The following is a 20,286-nucleotide window of genomic DNA, read 5'->3' on the forward strand; positions in this document are numbered from 1 at the left end:
TAAAGCGCTTTTCTAGACCAGGGTCACAAAAACTTTAACAAACAAAAAACAAAACACAGTTAAAACTATATACTATAAAAGGCCAAGACACATAATACAAACCCAGGAGTTCAAGTAAATGAGGGGAAATCCTGCACAAATAAAAATGTCTTAAGATGTTTCTTGAAGGATGGTACAAATGTACCATCTTTGGCTGATGGTACATTTACCTTATGGGCTGGTCTAGGGCTACGAATGGTGAAGGATTTGTATTCAAATGGCGTATTTGCAACATTTCAAGAGCTCAGTAATACATTCTCCCTACCCAAGAGTCACTTTTTTAGATACCGCCCTTCTATAAAAGGTGCCATCTCTGCCATTTATTCAAACATCTCTGAAATTGATGCCGACTCCACTCATACAGTCAAACATATGTGGGAAATAGATCTTGGTGAGCAGATCACAAATGTGCGCTGGGCAGAGATCTTGGAAAGGGTCCACAAATCCTCAATATGTGCCAGACATGGTTTTATTCAATGCAAAATCCTACACAGGGTTCATTATACAAAGGTTCGCCTGGCTAAAATGTATGATGGTGTCTCTGACGTGTGTGAACGATGCAAACAACACCCAGCAAACTACATTCATATGTTTTGGCTCTGCCCTTCTCTGGAGAAATATTGGAGAGACATATTTGAGTTTCTCACTAATATCTTGGACTGTAACATATCTCCCAATCCTTGGTCTGCCCTCTTTGAAATAACACCATCAAATCTCAACCTTTCTACAATGAAGAAGAACATCATTGCCTTTTCCACTTTACTTGCAAGAAGACTTATTCTTTTAAAATGGAAATCTTCTTCACCGCCGACACAGCTGCACTGGATCAGGGATGTTTTGTACCACTTGAAACTCGAAAAACTGAGGCTAACATTATCGGGAGCCGCCCAGAAATTTGAGGCAATGTGGAATCCCTTCATAGAACACACTCAAGAAATCTCATTTGACGCAGTACCCGATTAACAGCCATTTCAATTTTTCTTGGTCTCTCATTGTAATTGCTCTGTTTGTTTGTTTTTCATGACCAAGTACTGATTTGCTTTGTCTTTCTTTTTACCACCTTTTGATTCATGTTTGATAGAAGTGATGTATGTTTTTATATATTTGTAGATGTGCAAAAATGTTAACTGTATTTTGGGAAGACATGTACCACAGTGGTGGGGGTAGGGGGAAGGATTTGATTTGTTGTATGTTTGCCTGTCATTCGTTTAAAAAAATGTGTGTTTATATTTTGAAAATTCAATAAAAAGATGTTTAAAAAAAAAAAAAAAGTTTCTTGAAGTCAGTAGATCATCAAACACAGAGAGAGATGAAAATCGTTCCAAAGCTTAGGAGCAACAGCCTGGAAGGATTTCTCTCCTCTGGTCCTGAACCGTGTGCGTGGAACCATCAGTAGATTCTGATCAACAGACCTCAGAGCCCGAGTAAGGCTGGATCAGATAACGGATGTAAGGAGGAGCCTGACCATGGATAGCTCTGAAAGTAAGAACCAGAATTTTAAAGTTGATCCAGAAAGAAACTGGCAGCCAGTGAAGAGTTTTAAGGAGCCAGGAAATGTGAGTTCTTCTAGAGCAGTGCAGAATTCTGGCTGCAGTTTTGTATTAACTTCAGCTTCTTGTTAAGACATGAAAATAAACTGTTACAATAGTCTAAAGTCATTGTTGAATTGCTGGGATCTGTTTTTCCTTTCTCCACTATAGTCTTTACTTCAACTGTAGAGTGTCTTGAGATAACTTTGTTATGATATGTCTCTTTCAAGAAACGTCTTGTTTCTATTTGTTCAGGCTTTTCCTTGATTTTCTGGAACTCCTGTGTTGTTCTGAGTATTATCTTGACCTTTAAAGTATATACTTTATTGAATTTTCTTTTGTTTGTTTAAGCTCTTTGTGACCCTGGTCTGGAAAAGATATAAAGGTATAAGTACAAATTACTTACTTACTTACTTGCACTTTAGATAAAATTTAATTTAATTTAATTAAACGAGAAGAAGAAGACGTAAACACATGGATTATAAACTCAAGATCATATTGTGACATCATTTTACCAAGTTTAGAGACTTTTCTATTGTGTATGGAAGAAAAACATATTATTCTCTTTTTTGTATACAACTCAATAACAGTCTTTGCATTTGTAGATAAAGTACTTTACTGCATCATTTTTTTTACACATGAAAAAAGCCAGCATCTGTTATTTTCTAAACTAACAGTAAATTATTTTTATCTTTCCAGAAACAAGTTTTTATTTTAATAAGCTTGTTTACAGTTATTTCTGTTAACAATTTAAATTGTTTATGATCATTACTATATAACTAAGCCGAACACATGAATTCTCCTTCATCGTTGTTTAAATATGTTTTTAATTCATTAATAAATGTAGTTGTTGTAGTAATACTATTACACTAAAAGTAAGACTGTTCCTAGTATGAATACGACCACAGGAACTAATACATAGTTTTAATACAACAAACTGTTAAAACTACTAGAAATGGGACTAGTATTATGACTACAAGTATTTAATATACAAAACATAACATTCTACTAATACTACTACAGCAACTACCATGGTGATTCTTTTACTTCCTTTATTGTGATTTATAAAGTAAATGTATTTATTGAACTATACCTGTCTTCTACTACCATAATCTGGATGGATAGTTAGTTTATCAATAACAGGTTTACATTTAAATGTTGTTGACTTTGTATTTAAAATGCACGAAGAGTCAGAAGAAGAGTCAGAATATGAAATACATGTTCAGATCTTTATTTTCCAGGTAACAATCAAAACAATACAAAAAAAAGAAAAATACAGATGGATTTAATTTAAATAAAGTCATATCAAAAGTGCTACAATTATAAAAATGTGTTTTGTATGACAGAAACGTTTATAACGTCGGAGCAATAATACATTAAAGAGTTTTTAAATACACAACATCTACTGCTCATCGCGACAGATCTGATCTGCTGAGAAGTAAACCTTAAAAAAAAATGAACTTTATTCTCCACAACAAAACAAACGGCGGCTGCTGTGGGACCATCAGTTCTCACTCTCGGCCTACAGAGGTCGCTCTTGCTCATCAGTCCAAAAACGTCAGCTGTCGACGCTCACAGCTGCGTTTTCCTAAATTCACCTTCTCCCGAGTCGTAAGCGACGTTATCGATCTCCAGGTGCTTCTCCTTCCCTCTCTCGCCGCCGTCCAGTGACGAGAAGTCATCCGATCCTCCGCCACCGCCGCACTTTCGCTTGTACAGCTGGTACCCTGTCACGTGACCAAGAGAGAAAACCACCGATAAAGACCCTCACGTGACTTGTTGGAGGCATTTAAAGATGTCATGAGTACGTTTGCATAACAGAGCAATCCGAGTTTTAACGAGGCGAAGAGTCACTGTCGCTGTAAAAATCATTCTCACGTCGTAAATGTCCCGCAGCCTTGAACTCACTTTTATAGACGTGACTCAGTTGCATGAAGGTCGACAACTCAATGTGTGAGTTTCACAAGAATATAAATTGATATAAAAGATTTATACGCTTTTTTTTATCGTTATTATTTTAATGTATATGTTTTAAGAGGAAAAACGTTTTCTAATTACTTTTTAAGGGTAGAAAAAAACTTTACAATCTGTTTTGGTCTTTAAACAACAAACGTGTTTTAACATGTGCCTCCAAATAAAATAGTTACTGTAACATCTTAAGACTAAATAAAACGTTTTTTTTCTAAATCAGACCTGGGCAAAGTGCGGCATGGTGGGCCACATGTGGCCCTCTGACTGTATTTATGTGGCCCTCATGAGGCATAAGATTTCGTAGATATAACAATTTTTTTGCGTTTATGGGGGGTTTTCGTTTTAGGACTTTTGGCCTTGGCTCTTATCATTTTTGTGAGTACTTATTGCCCCATGAAAAGAAGTAAGCTTATAAAAAATATTTGTTTTATCAGATAAAAAAAGTGTAAAATACAATAAAATTATAATTGTCGCATAATTGGCTTGATTTTATTACTTGATTTTATCCTTTTCGATCCTTCCTTTTTATCTTGACGGCCCCTCACAACATCGACTGGGCCCCTGAGAAAACACTGATCTAAGTGTATCAATTAATCTAAATTAAGTGAAATTAAATTGCTCATAAATGTACATAAGGTATGCCACTCTTTTCTTATGTGTTTTTCTGACTTTTGTGTGTTTAATAATGTGCAGTGAGCCGCAAGTGCGCCCCCTGGTGTCGAGGATGAAGTCTGACCTCCGACGGAGAGGACCGCCATCACCAGCTGGAAGATGCTGTAGATGAGGGGGAAGGCGAACATCACCTCCAGCTCGTCGGGGCTGAACGACAGCTGGACGATGGTGCTGCACAGCTGAGAGTTCTGGAAGCCCGTTTCCAGGGCGATGGTGCGACACCTGAGCCGGAGTGGAAGAGGAACGAGTCAAGTGGTGTATCTCAAAACATTAAGGAAACTCAGCGTTAAACTAACTAACTTCCTGTCACATGACCTGGTCACTCCTTTCGTCACAAATATCACTTCAACCAAATACCAACGACTACTTTAATATTAATATTACTAGTAATACTCGTTTTGATGTGGTTACTACTACGACTCCCAACACTATCTGTATAACTGCTATGGCCGCCACTACTACTGCGTTGTTTCTAAAGTATTTGGCCATGATGGAAATTAATGCAACTGCCGTCTCCGACCTACTACTGTAAAGCAGTTTGTTATAAAGTTTTATAACAAGTAAAACAATCATCATCACAGAGAATACAAAGTATCTGATAATTATTGCACCATTACAATTCTGACCAAGTACTACATGTAGCACCGGGTACATTAGTGTTTTAAGTACCTGTGCCAGGGCTGCCCGACGAAGCGGGCCATGATGAAGCCCATACCGAAGCCGATGAAGGGGTAGATGACGCCGATGATCCACAGGGACGGAGAGATGGTCCAGGACGACTGGTAGAGGACTCCGCCCACCACGGCGATGATGAGGATGAGGGCGAAGCCGACGAAGGAGCCGACCTGCATCAGTGTTTTAGTTTAGTTTGCAAACCCTCAAGAGAAACAGGCTGAGATGTGCGAGTGTCCACTAGGGGGAGGTAAAGTCCTCTTTGGATCTGGATCCGAGGTGACTCCAGATTTCAAGGACCATTAGGAAATATAAGGTAAAAGGCTGGATCGAATCGCGCAAGAAAAATAGTTAATAAAGAAGTAAAAAATGTCTACTTTATATATGCATAAAAAAAAAGACTAGTCACAAGAAGAAATATTAGAAACCTAGAAGTATACAAAAACTTAGGAAAATATTAAACATAAGATAAAAAACAGAAAATATTTTACAAATCAAAATAAGCAGTTACAGAAAAATAGTCGTGCATTTTAAAACAAAACAGTAAACAGAGGTAGCAAAGCAAACGATAATTTTTCCGACACAAAAAAGCTAAATTAAAAAACGAATTCAACGTTGAATTATTCCTCATTTCAAGGCTTCAATACAAGATGGACGTTACATGCTGACAATATGAAGCTATTTAAATGTTTTCAAGTCTTTTGTATAAACTTCACCTGATATCTAGATAAAAATGACATTAAAAATAAAAGTAATAACTCATGAATTTAATTGAAAACATGCTTATTTTAAAACAAAGATGGCTACAAGAAAAAAATGTTGGGTTAAAAAAGTAAGCTACAAAAACGCAGCTTCATTGCTAAATGAAGACCATGTGGGTAAATAATCACTTGGACATCCAAAGATAAGACGCACATTAAAGAAGCAACAAATTCCGAATTCACACAAAAGTGGGAGAACAAAATGAAAAAGTTTATCAGAGATAAAAGTCTTTGTCCTCGACAGACTCGAGGTCAAAGTCTCACCTTCAGGATTTTCTTGGCCTTCTCAGGCCACCGGCGTTTGACGTACATGCCGAAGCCGATGGGGATCAGCAGGGCGGCCAGAGTGATGCCTGCGGGAAAAAAACCAACAATCTTTACGAGGATTCCACTCACCAGGTGAGTCGGACTGTACCGCAAACTCACCGATGCTGTCGTACGGGATCTGGATGGTGGCCGCCGACGTCCACGTGGCCGTGTAGATGAGCAGGCACAGCGGCATCATGCCCATCGCCAAGATGGAGGAGCACGCCGTCATGCTGATGCTGAGGGGAAGAGACGGAGAGTGAGTCCGTAAGCTTCTGTTTTTCATGAAGCATTTTTACTTCCCGACGTCAAGTCTTTGGTCCAGGGCGACCTCATGTACGAGGGCTAAAGCGCTAACATGTTGCTAGCTTGATGACCTCGCCTGCTCTGATACAAGTCTCAGCTGAATCCATGTTCTGTAGTATTTCATGGGGAAAATAAACTACAACTAACTAGGCTACTTTAGTCCAAACTATGCACCGGTTAGCATCTTGCTCACCGCTAGCTAGCTCCAGTGAACAGTTAGCATATTAGCTTAGCTGGAGCGCTCAGGGTAGCCGATTTATAACTAGCGCAGTTTGACAGGATTTTATTTGATGTCGCATTTTAACACCTGACTGGAATCATCAATAAGTTTTTACTTCCAATTTTACCATGTTTTGTTTTTACTCTATGCTATTTAGTTAATTAAAACCAAATTATTTGACATTTTATCATATTATTAATGGTGTAACATTTTAAAAAAATTGTGTTTTTATGTAAAGCACCTTATTGCACAGAATGTCTAAAAGGTGATTTAAATACAAAATATTATTATTATTACTATAATTACTTACTAACTTACTCTGTATCTTCTCAAAGCGCAGATAAGAACGACAGAGGAAGAAAAAGAGCAACGGGAAGATATTCACTCAAAATTACCTTCTTTTGTTATTGGAATACCTTTGTAAAATAGTATATATAGTATATATAATAGTAATAATATTTTATTTGAATTGTATTTAAAAATAAACCAGGCAAATATACAGCATTTTGAATATACATAGAATATTGCGAGGGAACAAATACTTGTGAAAAAGGTTTTAAAAAGAGTAATTTAAGGCAGAAAAAATACAAAGTATAAAAAAGTTACATTAATGAATAGTACAATTTTTAGAAAAAATTCTAATAATATACATAAAATACATGCGTAAACAAAATAATAGAACAAAAGATGAAGCCATGAGAGAGAAGATACTTAAAATATAAATAGCCACAAAAATAAAAAAGACATTCATATTAAGATGTCAGAAACATTTCAAACAGTTAATATCTATATAAAAACGATGTTAAAAAGTAAACATACTGTATAAACAAAAACTTTTTTTTTCTAATGATGTATATGCAGAAAGAGAAATGTTTGAGTGGTAACAAATGAATAACAAAAACAAGTACAATATTAAAAAAAAGTTGTCAGAATGATTCACAGAAAAATACAGTTTAAAGTTCAAGTCATCTGCTGACACAAGGCATTAGTGTGGTCTCACCTGAGGTCCATGTCTCCGTCCAGCCAGTAGCAGATGATGTTGGACCCGGAGCCCCCGGGACAGCAGCCCATGATGACGATGACGATGGCCTGCACCGGCAGCACGTTGAACGCCGTCGCCAGGGCGAACGCCAAGAAGGGCATGATGCCGAACTGGCAGAGGAACCCGATGATGATGCCCCACGGTTTCCGGAGGTGGCCCAGCAGCTTGTGGGCGTCCACGGTGCAGCCCATGGAGAACATGACCATGGCCAGCATGACGGTGAGCACCGTGCTCAGCACCACGCTCAGGATGGCGTTGAAGTCGCTCGGGTCGTCGACACAGTCGGCCTCGAAGCACACCGTGGCCGCCGACAGGCAGGCGTCGGGGATCTTCGCTACATAGGTGTACATGGTTGCGGGGACTCTGTCCTAGATGAGTCTGTGAGTCTCAAACGCTGTTGGCGAGATGGCAGCCGAGGTCCGACGCTCGCGGCTCTTTATGCGTCAGGGGAGGTGATTTTTTTCCAAAATAAAAAATTAACCAGTTTTTATGGGGCCAGCGTTCAAAAGCGTTTTCGAGTCATTAACCAACCGTCAGCTTTTCTTGCCCTTTGGCCCCTAAACTTTATAAGATGCCTGTGTAACTCGCAACATCGTCACCATCCACACATGCTGGAGATGCTGCAGGTTTCTTGCACTTCTTCCCTGGAACGACCAGGAGACTTGGAGCTGAAGTCCAGACGGAAGTAAAGATGGCGACTGGTTGAGCTCCTTGAAGAGGTCTGGAAGTGGTACCAGCATCGGGACCTACCGGTGAAGAATCTCAGACTCACTGGACGCTCTCAAGTACATAAAACCCCTGATACTCTGATGAGGTCCGATTTAAATTTGAAGGTCAGAAGGTCGAGAGCAATGGGAGAGAGTTTTAAAAGTTTTTTAATGTTGGATATTTTTAAGAAAAATTAAAGTGATAGTTCATCCAAAATATAGATTTCACTCATTTTCTACTCGCCTTAAAGTCGTCTAATGGTTTTGTTTGTTTTCAGAGTAATACGTTCCTTTTTAGAGTTATAGACAAAAGCGTATGTTCATTTTAGTGTAGCGACTGATGCTCATTTGTCGTCGTCTTCATCCAAAAAGACTTGAAAACATTCAAATAGCTTCATATTGTCAGCATGTAACGTCCATCTTGTATTGAAGCCTTGACATGAGGAATAATTTGGATTTGTTTTGTTTTTAGTGTAAAAATACTGACAACAGTGGTGTCTTTACATCTATCCATCCATCCATCCATCCATCTATCTATATATATAGATATTACACATTTACATTGTAATCAACAACTATAATATTTTAAAACAAAATACGCAAATGAAAACTATCACCAACTTCACTTAAATGCAATAATAAAAAAGGAGGAAAAATGTCTATCAAATTGGCATGTGTAGAACACCGTACTGTTGTAGCATCTTCATCACAGAGTTGTGACTAACCACACGTGAATTTGATTACAAATCAACTGAAACGTCATCCCAGAAAATAAGAAAAATAAAAACAACTCCAAATGTTACTTAGTGCAGCTTTTAACCAAACCATGTGGTAAAGGTGTTTACTGCGTGACTGCGTGTTTCTATGTGTTCATGAGCCGGACAAACCTGATCGCAACCGATGATGAGATACTTTTCAACGTAAATTATAATGTGTACATTGCTTAAGGCGTGTACGCCGAAAATACAACAAACAATTAGTTCACATATGAAATAATTGTAGACAATTTATGTGCTACAATATGGCATTCGATCGTTTCTTACAATTGTGAACTTTGTAAAATCTGGGCTCCAACTAGTTAACGGGAGTGATGTTCTGATGAAGCTTCATGAAGCAGTGTCATGTTGTTTAGAGGTCAGTAGGTGGCGCCATCAGTTTAAAAATGATGTTTCATTAGAACATTTGTTCAAAACAAAGGAAAATAGTGCAGAGACCGCCATCTAGTGGACTCTGAAAATAACGACACTGCTTCATGAAGCTTCATCAGACCATCACTAGTTAACAGAGATGTATGCTGGGAGGGACATTTCAACAAGAAGACCAAGAGAACCTGATAGATCCAGAGACGACCAAAGGCATTTTAGAAGGGAGCGTCACCATCACCAAAACAATTTCCCGAAGGAGACCTCCTGAGGGATCAATAAAGTTTTACCTTTATCAGTGACAACAGTGACTATTATCTACTACTATCATTTTTTTTTACATTGTATTGTTGGTATTTTGTAATAATACAAACTATAGATATTTTTGACATTTTTCATGATGATATTTTATTTATTTATTTGTTGTTTTGTTGTGGGACGTTACACATTTCGTGTTTTGCTTCACTTATTGTGTTGCGTGTAAACGTAAATATGAAACACTTGTTCGCCACAAACACTTGTTTGACTAAACAAAAGCTTCTGGTGGTCCACGGGTGGTCCCAAATGAAATGTTGCTTAGGGCCCAATAATAACATGCTCCAGCTCTGGATAGATCAACAGGAGAATCTGATGGACCAGAAATGTCCAAAAGTCTGAGTCCAATTTTATTTGTACTTTACATACATCCTCCAATTTAACTCTCCACTGACATAAGACCCTGGCAGATTTCAGATATGTTTCTCTGGTCTCTACGGGGGGAAAATGTAACCTTTAAAAAACATACATCGCAAAGATGAAAGTCGGATCAACAGCTGCATCTGAATTACTAATATGGTTTCATTTAGCATAACAGCTAACATGCCTTGCTAATTGCTACAAATCCACACCCTGACACCAGAACACCTTGACATCCCTCATTCAGACAGAGTTCGTACAAATAAATAAACACACCTGGAGGAACCTTTTTTAAAATATCAAAGTTTTCAGATTAGCTTCAGGATCTGGACACAACACGTCCTGAAGTGTCACTCAGTGTTCGTACACAACTCTGAGGAACATGGCTAATTAAACGCCTGCACGGATACGCCGCGTGCTGCACACACCGAGGAAACAATAAAACGAGTTTAACGGCGACGGAAAACATTATTACGAGCAGAGGTAAAGTTGACTTGTGAAATGGTTACACAATCGACAGATCCTGCAGCAGGAGGGAAGCCGGGACACGAGGGTGGACACCAGAGTGACGAGAGACCAGCTGAAGATATTGAGACCGTTTGACTGAATACAAATGTTTTTTTCCAAAGACTTCATCGACTGGGTCTGCCCCGGGGCCCCCTCCGAAGTATCTTCTATTAGAGGAGCAGACACCGAGTCACCCTTGTGGGACTGAGCTTCTCGAAAATTCTCATTTTAAATTGCTTTTTAAGTTTTATTACTAATAACGAAACAAAAACAATAATTTAAACAGGATCATATAATGATATAATAATAGAAATATTAGATATAAAGTTATACACTTTTACAGAATTTAACTATCTGAAACGAAAAACTCTGGGTCAAGGTGACCCGACACATTTAGCCACCGGGTCACCGTGACCCAGAGATAACACAGGGGTTAAAAACCATAATAGAATCGGGTGGAAATATATAAATATATAAACAAAAATGGAGTAATTTAGACCAGATCTGTTTTTTCTCTGCAGGATATCTATTTTGAGCTCAGGCATTCAGGAGAGACTCAAATCAGAGCTTCAGTCTGTCAAACTGAGCCTGAGAAACCTGGGTGTTGTATTTGACAAAGACATGTCTCTTGTTCAACACTACAGAAAACTGACCAGAAACGGTTTCCTTCAACTGAGAAAAATCTCTAAACTTAGGAAAATGTTGTCACAACATGATCTGGAGCTTGTAATCCATGCGTTTGTGTCTTCTTGCCTGGACTATTGCAACAGTTTGTTTTCATGTCTAAACAAGAAGGATCTGTCTCGTCTGCAGTTGATACAGAACTCTGCAGCGAGAATTCTGACCCGCTCAAGTAGAAGAACTCACATTTCTCCGATCCTTAAAACTCTTCACTGGCTTCCAGTTTCTTTCAGGATCAACTTTAAAATTCTGGTTCTTACTTTCAGATCTATTCATGGTCAGGCTCCTCCTTACATCAGTGATCTGATCCAGCCTTACACCCCAGCTCGGGCTCTGAGGTCTGTGGATCAGAATCTACTGATGGTTCCACGCACACGGTTCAGGACCAGAGGAGAGAAATCCTTCCAGGCTGTTGCTCCTAAGCTTTGGAACAATCTTCCTCTCTCTTTGCTCTTGATGGATCTACTGACTCCTTTAAGAAACATCTTAAGACGTTTTTATTTGTTCAGGCTTTTCCTTGATTTTCTGGAACTCCTGTTGTGTTATCAGTGTTATCTTGATCTTTAAAGTATAGACTTTATTGAATATTGTTTTGATTGTTTAAGCGCTTTGTGACCCTGGTCTGGAAAAGCGCTATATAAATAAAAATTACTTACTTACTTACTCTGCTCCTCCACATCAAGAGATACCAGCTCAGGTAGTTCAAGCATTTTTTTTTGGGGGGGGGGGATTTTCTCAAGAACTTTATTGCCAGTGATAAAAAAGAGGAATTTATCGTGGAAAGAGCGAGAGGTGTTCCGGGAATGTGGAACTGGGAGGAGACCTCGGAACAGACCCAGGACCCTAGAGGTGCTGAAAGAGGATTCCGGGGTAGAAGAAAAGTCTGGACCTGACATCGTGCTGATCCAAGTTATTAAGTTATTATAAGAATTAGACGATAAATGGATTCACTCACTGTTTTTAATATAACACAGAGCTGAGGCCCTCGGGCGACATCTTGAGCGTCTCTGGTCTCGTACATTAACTGTAGGTCTGGCTTCGCCTCAGGAACGGATTCATAAAAGTCCCGAACAGTGTCTGAGACTCACTGTTACGAGTCACTGAAACTTTATCCCAGCCGTCTTGCCTCAGTGGTCCCCGGGACCTTCGGCACTTCAGGAACGTTCGGGTTATTTATTCCCCACGGAGGACTTTAGGTGCAGTAATTCACAGACCGGTAAAGCATGCATACACTCAGGTGTGTGTGTGTGAATCACAGTCGGGCCACCAGTAGCTCTTCATAAAGCCTTTATCTGCCTCGTCATCTTTCGCCCTCGTACCCGTCGACCCTCCGCCGGCCGTAAAGCATCTCGGAGCTCGGCGCGAGGAAGAGCTCGTTAAGTATTAAGATAGCTAATCGGACAAATCTAGATTTAATGTCTTGTTCCTTGTAAAAGCACTTTTAAGAATCGCGGGTTTATAGAACCAGATGATTAAACGGAACACGTACTAAAAAGTGCGAAGGGGTGACCTTGACCCCCCGGCAGAAGTGGCTCGTATAAAAGAGTTAACGATTATTCGTCAGCTGAAGTTTGTTTTTTCGCAAACTTCCTCTGGTCGCCACGGGCAACGTCTTCCATCATCCGTTAGTGTAAAACCGATAATCAGATCTTTGGTTGTAACTCGTACATCGTGGATCACTTAACAGTCGGAATTTTTGCCCCAAACTTTTTTTTTTTTACATTTCAAGTTGAACTAAGAAATGTAGGGGGTCTAATACCGGTGGAGAGTCAAACTGCTGGATAAGAGGGTAATTGTAAGTGAGTAAAAATTGGATCCGCTGGTGAATTAAGTTTGGGCTAAAATTACAACAACAACAACAATTGGACGCTCTGAAGTTCAGATGCGATCGTTGCAAAATGGTTAAAAAAGGTAATTATTTGTTTTAATATACAAACTCATTAATTTATATATTGAAATAAAGAAATAAATTCAACCTTTCAATATAGAAATTAACGTATTCAATTACCCCCGATAATAATAATTACATTTTTATATAGTTTGAAAGTACATTTTAAAAATTCATAGGCTATAAATTAAACAATATATTTACTTAATTATTCAACTTGCAAAATCAAACTATTAAAAATATACTATTTAATTCAATTGTTAAAACAAATTCATCCCTTCAATTTAGAAATGATTTACTTAAATAATTAAAAAACTGATAAATGAACACCTAAAAAAACCATCAAGAACGTTCCAAGAACCAATGAAAAGATTCAACATTTGAAATGTCACTAAGAAAACATAAAATGATTTTGGGCTCTGTGGCCTTGAGTTTGTGACACATGCAGTCGTATATAGATCTCATATAACAGGTGAATCTCTAGAAAGATGACTCAGCGATCGACTATAAACATTCCTCAGTTTCATGTGGTGACAGAACATCATCAAGGTCAGTTTACATTAAACACCTTTAATGGTGGAATAATAATATCACAAACAGAAGAAGATAAAAATGAAACCCAAGATTTTGTGTGATTTAGTTTCATCGTTTCAGGGAAGAGTTTTTTGCTCAAACTGGACGAATCTGGACAGTTTTGACTTCAAATTATGGTGACAAACTTCCTCTTTCCATCCTTGAGGACGATTGTTTCTGACCCAGCTCCAGGGTTGACTTGTGGTTTGAACTTATTTCCTGATCTGAATCCACTTGTAGACACTTTTTCCAAGACGTTTGTATTATCGTGATGTTTGCAGGGTTTACACGTCTGAGTGACAAACGGACTGAGATGACGATCCAAGGAGTCAGTTCTATGAGTGGATCGGGACTTTTCGTGGATCTGCCAATGATACCTCAGACCGCTCCTCTAGGAGCGCGTTAAGTATCCGGGTAGGTCAGCGGTGAGAAGAGTCCTTCAGGTTGATGGTTCCCGTCACGTGGCAGATGAAACACCTCAGCAGGTGAATCCCAGAGAACTTGAGGGAGCTGCAGAGAAACAGGAAGATGAGTTTTGAAGATAATCAGGATTAACTCTCACACACGTATCAACCGATTTCTTCAACATCTGACTTTAATTTTCTAATTTAAATCATTTATTTTCTTACTCTCACTGGACATAACATGAAGATATCTAAATAATTAATGGTTTACTTCCATTTGTTTGTTCTTTGACTGTTTAAAAAAACTGTTAATTTAATACACACAACCATCATATCAACTCTTTACACTTTACACTTTAATAAAAATTCTTTGATAAATTTAAGAGCTTTTTGTTTAAGTATTTTTTAAATTATATTTAAAATTAGATTAGAATTTTTTTTTTTAATTCATTAATTCATCTCCTCTTGGCCTTTCCATGCATTTCACTCTACTTTTGAGTGGCGCCCTCACCTGGTCAGGAAGGGCTGCGGGAAGCACACGCTTGTGTTGAGCTTGATTATGTCCTGCAGGTTCATGAGGTTTCTCAGAGCTTTGGCTTGTCCTCCACTCTTGTCGATCTTCGTCATCACGATCTGTGGGAGGACAAGACGCGGTCGCATCATAAAGAGTTGAGTTTAAAACCAGGGGCCACATTATATATATCGAAAAAAGGAAACACTATCTGTGAAAACTAAATAAATAAAAGAGAAAAAAACGTTGGTTTTTATGTCATGATAACACAATAACTTTGACCCCATCATGTCTGTACGAGTACAGTAAAAGGGCCACATGCTCCCCAGATCTGTCTTAAAGTTTGAACAAATGAATCGAGCTGCGCTGAGCGGGAGTTGAACAATTTAGAGTCACTTCTGCAGCGGCACAGACGGATCGTCCCCGTGGTCGTAATAATAGTCGTGCTCTTTAATGAACGGATGAATTATTAATCTGACGGAGCTGGACCGAGGTTTTTAAATAGCAGAGTGGGAACGCTCAACATTGATTCACTGTGGACTCAAGAGAGACGGATGTGGTGTCGACACTCGCCGGCTGCTTCTTCTTCTGCTGCTGCTTCTTCTGCTGCTGCTCTCAAGAGGGTTTAGTAGCTAAAGACCAAATTTGATGTTGACTCAATGATTAAAAGAGTCAAAATACGATCCATCTATGATCGTAAGTGGGACGGTGAGGGTTCAAGATGTCTCGGTAGTTTGAGCTCTCGCTTTAAAAATGTTTTTCGCAATAAATTCGTAGTTGATAACCAAAGATTAAAGAGTGCTCAGGGCTGTAAACCCGAGGAAGGCTGGCTGGTTATGACGGGAAGGGTTCTGAGGGAATGTGCAGAACAGCTCTCTGAGGTCTTCACAAAGATCTTTAGCCTGTCCCTGTCCAAAACAAAAGTTCCTCTGGATCAAAGATTTCCTGTCTAACCGCCCCAAGACCGTCAAACTGGGCCCTCATCGGGCTGTGTGCTGAGCCCCCTCCTCTACACCCACTCTTCCAACACCATCATCAAATTGGCGGATGACACAACAGTAGTCGGACTTATCTCAAAAGGAGACGAGACACCCCACAGGGAGGAAGTCCAGAGACTGGCAGCGTGGTGTTCAAACAACAACCTCATCCTGAACACTACAAAAAACCAAAGACCTCATCATAGATTTTCGGAAAAACAGTGTAGACCCCCAAAACCCTACTGATTAAGGGGGACTGTGTGGAAAGAGTTTCAGATTTCTTGGCAAACACAGAGGATTTCTCCTGGTACTACATACACCACTATAGTCAAGAAGGCCCAGCAGCGACTTTACTTTCGGAGGATTCTCAGGAACAACAACCTGGAGGAGAAGCTGCTGCTGTTCTTCCAACATTGAGAGTGTGTTCACCTAGCCTCAAAGAGGGTCATCAACACTGGAAGAAAATGACCGGCTATCTACATCCTAAAGAACCCTTCCCACCATAACCTGTTCCACCTGCTGCCCTCTGGCAGACGGTTGCACAAACAGACTCAGGAACAGATTCTACCCCTCAGCTATATGTGAACTGAATAACACAACTAAGGATCAACAAACACACTAAATCACGCCACATCTCAGAGAACCTTAAAAAAAAATCGAAACAAAATTGCACTATTAATAATCAGACAATATTCTAAAACCTTTTACCTCTGTGCTTCTCTATTTATTGGAACACATTATCTTTATTTGTTGCTTGTGGATTTTGTGTTTTTCCAGTTTTATACATCTTTTTAACGCTTCTTTAATATTTACTACTTGAAATATGTGTCGTAATTTGTACTGTCTGGATGATGAACTTTGTTGTTACATTTTGTTGTACTATGTGGAATGACAATAAAGAGATTCTGGTTCCATCTAGTGGTCTTTTTTTCTAGTTTCCTGTGTCATAATATATAACCTTATAACCTTATTAACACATCACTAATGGTCGTATTACCAGAATTCACATTTTTACTTGATATGCATTTTTTTTATTTCATCCATTAGTAAACTTGTTATTTCTGGAATACGCACCACGTACGGTCGTTTCATCTCCTCACACATCTCCAGAGCTATGAGGTCGTTCTGCTGAAATTCCACACTTCCGTCCACCAACATGAACGTCCTCACGAGGCTGGAGGAGTCACAGCAGTGAGCGGGTCTTGAACAACTTTTATCTCAGACTCACACAAGTGTCGTACCTCACATTAAATAAAAAAAACCATGCTCACTTCTTCCTCGACAGCAGATACGGCTCCACCATGTCCACAAATGCTCTCGGTGCTTTGTGTCCGTAGCCAGGCATGTCCACCAGGGTGAAGGACTTGCCCACTTTGAAGAAGTTCATCTTTTTGGTGTGACCCTGATGACAGAAGAACCATCTCAGTTATAAATATAAGCCACAAGCATCATCTGTCGCAAAAAACGTCTTCTCAACAAACAGCCGCTTAGAAAATAAATCGCTCTGAGACAAATTCTTGACACACATAGTTTCTGACTGACATGTTTTGAATGAGTAAATGAATTTTGTTATTTTTTTGTTCTTCATTTTGTTGTTTTGTTTTGTCGATCATGTTTCATAATGCTCAAAACCGCACTTATACTGTAGATCTGGCCACAATTTTATCGGAGAATCCTGACACACGAGTATCAGTGAAGACTCACCGGAGTTTTGGAGACTCGAACCTCGACCTCGGGTGATAGAGAGAACAACGCCTTGATCAGAGAAGATTTTCCTACGTTGCTTCTACCGATGAAACAAACCTAAATGGGCACAAAAACAAAAGTGATATAAGGGTTGGCAAACAAAAGGAACTCCAAACAAGTTAGTTGTGAACGTGCATCTTCTGTATTTCAGATTAGAACCATGAACTACAATTTTTTTTTTTTTTAAACCCCATTTTCTCCTTTCCTTTGAGCATTTAATATTCTTTTAAATCTAAAAAATATTATGGAGTTTAATTAAAGTATTATTTTTCCTGTGTTCTAATCACATTTTTTAACTTTCAGTATTTTACCAGATTTAAAATAACATCAGTAAACCCATATTTATTTGTTTAAAAAATACTTTTCTAATGGAAAACAATAAACTAAAAAAATAGAAATAAAATGCAGAAGAAAAAACCTCTAAAGGGCAACTCTCCTCGCAATAAAACATCAGGGAAAATATGACAAATGCTCTTTAAAGTCTGATCTCTTCTCGTCTGCTTGCCCCCTGACTTGACATTAGTTCTCTGTCGTCCTCCCACAAGAACTCTTGCCTCAGGCTGCTGGAGCAGCGGCGCGTGGTCGATATGCTCTGCAGAAGTGAAGTAGTCGATCTTGTGAGACGGTGTCGGGCAGTAGATTTTCTCAGCTTTGATGACATCATCGAGTGACGGCTGGAAGAGGTGGAAGTCTGTCGTGTCTATCGAGCTAGAGCGAGCAAATTCTTTTTTAAGTTTTAAAGAAAACAGCAAAAATCTTACAGGAAAACATTTGAAATATTTCTTATAATCTTGTAAAGGTTGACTTACCTGTCCAGGTAGGGCTCCAGGGAACTGATGGGATAAATCACATGTTGCATCTTCTTCTGAGAAAGATCAGTGACTTTCTGAAGGGACGCCAGCTTGTGAATGCATCGCATAGACACGGAAGCCCATGACCGAGGAGACACCCGGACTCCAAACATCCTGATCAGCCTGGGAGGTAAAAACACAGAGAGAAGCTTATAATCTTCTATATTATATATTAAAAGACCAAAGACAGAAGAACACCGTTATTCAACATGTCCTAAGTTTTATTTGATTGAAGCAAAAATTATTTCTGGTTTCCAACATATGTGAGCCAAACAATTTAGTGTCAGTCTATAAATAAAAGTTGTATCCAGTTCTAAAGTTGCATGAACATATATTACATTCAGTGGATGTACATTCATATTTATCGGTGAAAACATTGTACATTAAATGCCACAGCTACAGCCATTGTTGAGTTTTGTTGTTTACATAAACATGTATAGTGTCTTCTTAAACATTTATATCCTTATTTTGAAACGGGACTTATTTTAGCACATAAAAACGCACATGTATCGCATTTATAGGAAACGTTAAAACCCCAAATATACGCTCATCAACCCACCTTAACGACAAGGATCGACTCTGAGACTTTGTTAACAATTATAAGCATTTAGTAAGGTATTGAATGATCTAAATTCATGTATCAACAGCCCATGTTTACGTTCAGGTCACTGGCCGCCATCTTGGTTGCAGCGCTCAATTGCGTCCGACTGAAAAAAAGGTTCCGCTTGAGAAATTTAGAACGGAGTCGTTTATAATAATTATTACTTATATATATATATTTTATATATTGTTTTTATACTATTCTTTGAAATTTTAATATGCAATTCCACTTTCTGCGGCGAATCAAAACGAAAATAATATTGTGAGTCGTAATGACGTCATGTCTGTAATAGTCACCAAGTCCCATATGGTCTAGCGGTTAGGATTCCTGGTTTTCACCCAGGCGGCCCGGGTTCGACTCCCGGTATGGGAACTTCCTTTTATCAATCACAAAGCAAGAATAGGAAAAAAAAACCTCCTGAAATTCCTTTATGTTGCTGGTCAATAATATGTATTATCTAGTTACACATTAACAGGTAATGATAAAAAACAATTAAAATTGCAGTCATTCTGCGTTGAAATGGTTTTGAAGAAGTAAATAAACGAGGTTAGAGGAGTCGGTCCCGTCCATCAATGTCAGCAGGGCGAGACTATTCTCTAAAAATATCTGCTTCACGACTGCCAAAGAGCAAAACACATCTGGACACCATTAAAATACATTATACTTGACACTGAACTCAAAAGAAGCATCATATAATGTATGGAAACTTCGAAGAGGCTATGCTTCAACAAGAAAACTATTTAATGTGGTTTATTATCTGGAGAAAAAAAATGCATGATGCAGATTATAATAGAGCTTGAAGGACAAAGAACACTAGATAAAAAGAAAAACAAGAATAACCAGTAGAGTATCCCAACCTTTTAGAGTTTATGTAGTTTTTAGTGTGGTATTTTGTCTTCTGTGTACATATATGTGGCTTAATGGAAAATGGAGTCATAAAACTGTAAGTATTTTCATGTTGTGTTGCCTGAAATAAAATGTAATAAAGTTATTTAAAAAGCAAAGTAATTCACGGATATTTAAAAAAGGTGTTATTTATATATGATATAAATATATTTAACGTGTGCGGTGACCCACAAGTTTACAAACAAAATTCCAGTTTCCTGAAACAAAATCTGAAAATTAGTTTCAGGAAATAGTAAAAAATGTACAAACTGAAAAAAAAACAATTTCCTGAAACAGATGTTCAAACTATGAAAAGGAGTTTTAATTTCCTAGGACAAATTTACAAAGGACAATAAATACAATTTCCTGAAACAAAATCACAAACTTCGAAAATTAGTTTCAGGAAATAGTAATACATTTTGTAAATTTACAAACTGAAACAGATGTACAAACTTGAATTTCCTTTTGAACAAATTTACAAACACTGAAACTAAATTAATATTTACTGAAACAAATTTACAAATTCTTCTTTTTACAATTTCCTAAAAACACATGTACAAACTTTTTTTTATCAGGAAATTGTAATTTAATTTCAAACTGTGAAACAAAATCACAATTTC

The 20,286-nt window shown here is 38.3% G+C and overlaps 2 protein-coding genes, 1 long non-coding RNA gene and 1 other non-coding gene across 4 annotated transcripts in view; 1 reads left to right on the plus strand and 3 right to left on the minus strand.

Moving 5' to 3' along the window:
* The window catches only part of LOC148068434 (uncharacterized), a 41,274-nt gene extending 22,118 nt beyond the window's left edge, over window positions 1–19,156 (minus strand). Inside the window, exon 1 of the long non-coding RNA XR_015713186.1 lies at window positions 19,078–19,156. This is a non-coding gene — a long non-coding RNA (uncharacterized LOC148068434). The remainder of the gene's footprint in view (window positions 1–19,077) is intronic.
* slc10a2 (solute carrier family 10 member 2) lies at window positions 2,794–7,868 on the minus strand. Its single transcript, XM_087804043.1, has 6 exons — window positions 7,477–7,868; window positions 6,071–6,189; window positions 5,909–5,997; window positions 4,881–5,056; window positions 4,276–4,433; window positions 2,794–3,295 (listed from the first exon to the last, which is right to left on the minus strand). The coding sequence occupies exons 1-6, from the start codon at window positions 7,866–7,868 to the stop codon at window positions 3,141–3,143; spliced, it is 1,089 nt and encodes a 362-aa protein (XP_087660169.1). The 3' UTR covers window positions 2,794–3,140.
* On the minus strand, window positions 13,637–18,864 carry gtpbp8 (GTP binding protein 8). The gene is made up of 8 exons (XM_087804139.1): window positions 18,740–18,864; window positions 18,139–18,303; window positions 17,884–18,037; window positions 17,288–17,386; window positions 16,855–16,985; window positions 16,658–16,757; window positions 14,607–14,728; window positions 13,637–14,201 (listed from the first exon to the last, which is right to left on the minus strand). The coding sequence occupies exons 2-8, from the start codon at window positions 18,291–18,293 to the stop codon at window positions 14,111–14,113; spliced, it is 852 nt and encodes a 283-aa protein (XP_087660265.1). The 5' UTR covers window positions 18,294–18,303; window positions 18,740–18,864; the 3' UTR covers window positions 13,637–14,110.
* On the plus strand, window positions 19,082–19,153 carry trnae-uuc (transfer RNA glutamic acid (anticodon UUC)). The gene has a single exon. It is a non-coding gene; the product is annotated as a tRNA-Glu (tRNA).
* Window positions 19,157–20,286: the final 1,130 nt, after the last annotated feature.

Source organism: Callionymus lyra, chromosome 12 (assembly GCF_982586985.1).
Source record: "Callionymus lyra chromosome 12, fCalLyr1.hap1.1, whole genome shotgun sequence".
Classification (NCBI taxonomy): Eukaryota; Metazoa; Chordata; class Actinopteri; order Syngnathiformes; family Callionymidae; genus Callionymus; species Callionymus lyra.

Excerpts from the sequence above, each read along its gene's own strand:
- slc10a2 (XM_087804043.1), bottom strand. The coding sequence starts at position 7,868 with ATGTACACCTATGTAGCGAAGATCCCCGACGCCTGCCTGTCGGCGGCC. Across the intron at positions 6,190-7,476 it reads GACGGAGACATGGACCTCAG|CATCAGCATGACGGCGTGCT; the intron begins GTGAGACCACAC and ends TCTTCCCCTCAG. Across the intron at positions 4,434-4,880 it reads GTCGGGCAGCCCTGGCACAG|GTGTCGCACCATCGCCCTGG; the intron begins GTACTTAAAACA and ends ACTCCGGCTCAG.
- gtpbp8 (XM_087804139.1), bottom strand. The coding sequence starts at position 18,293 with ATGTTTGGAGTCCGGGTGTCTCCTCGGTCATGGGCTTCCGTGTCTATG. Across the intron at positions 16,758-16,854 it reads TATCTGCTGTCGAGGAAGAA|CCTCGTGAGGACGTTCATGT; the intron begins GTGAGCATGGTT and ends TGACTCCTCCAG. Across the intron at positions 14,729-16,657 it reads AGATGAAACGACCGTACGTG|ATCGTGATGACGAAGATCGA; the intron begins GTGCGTATTCCA and ends GTCCTCCCACAG.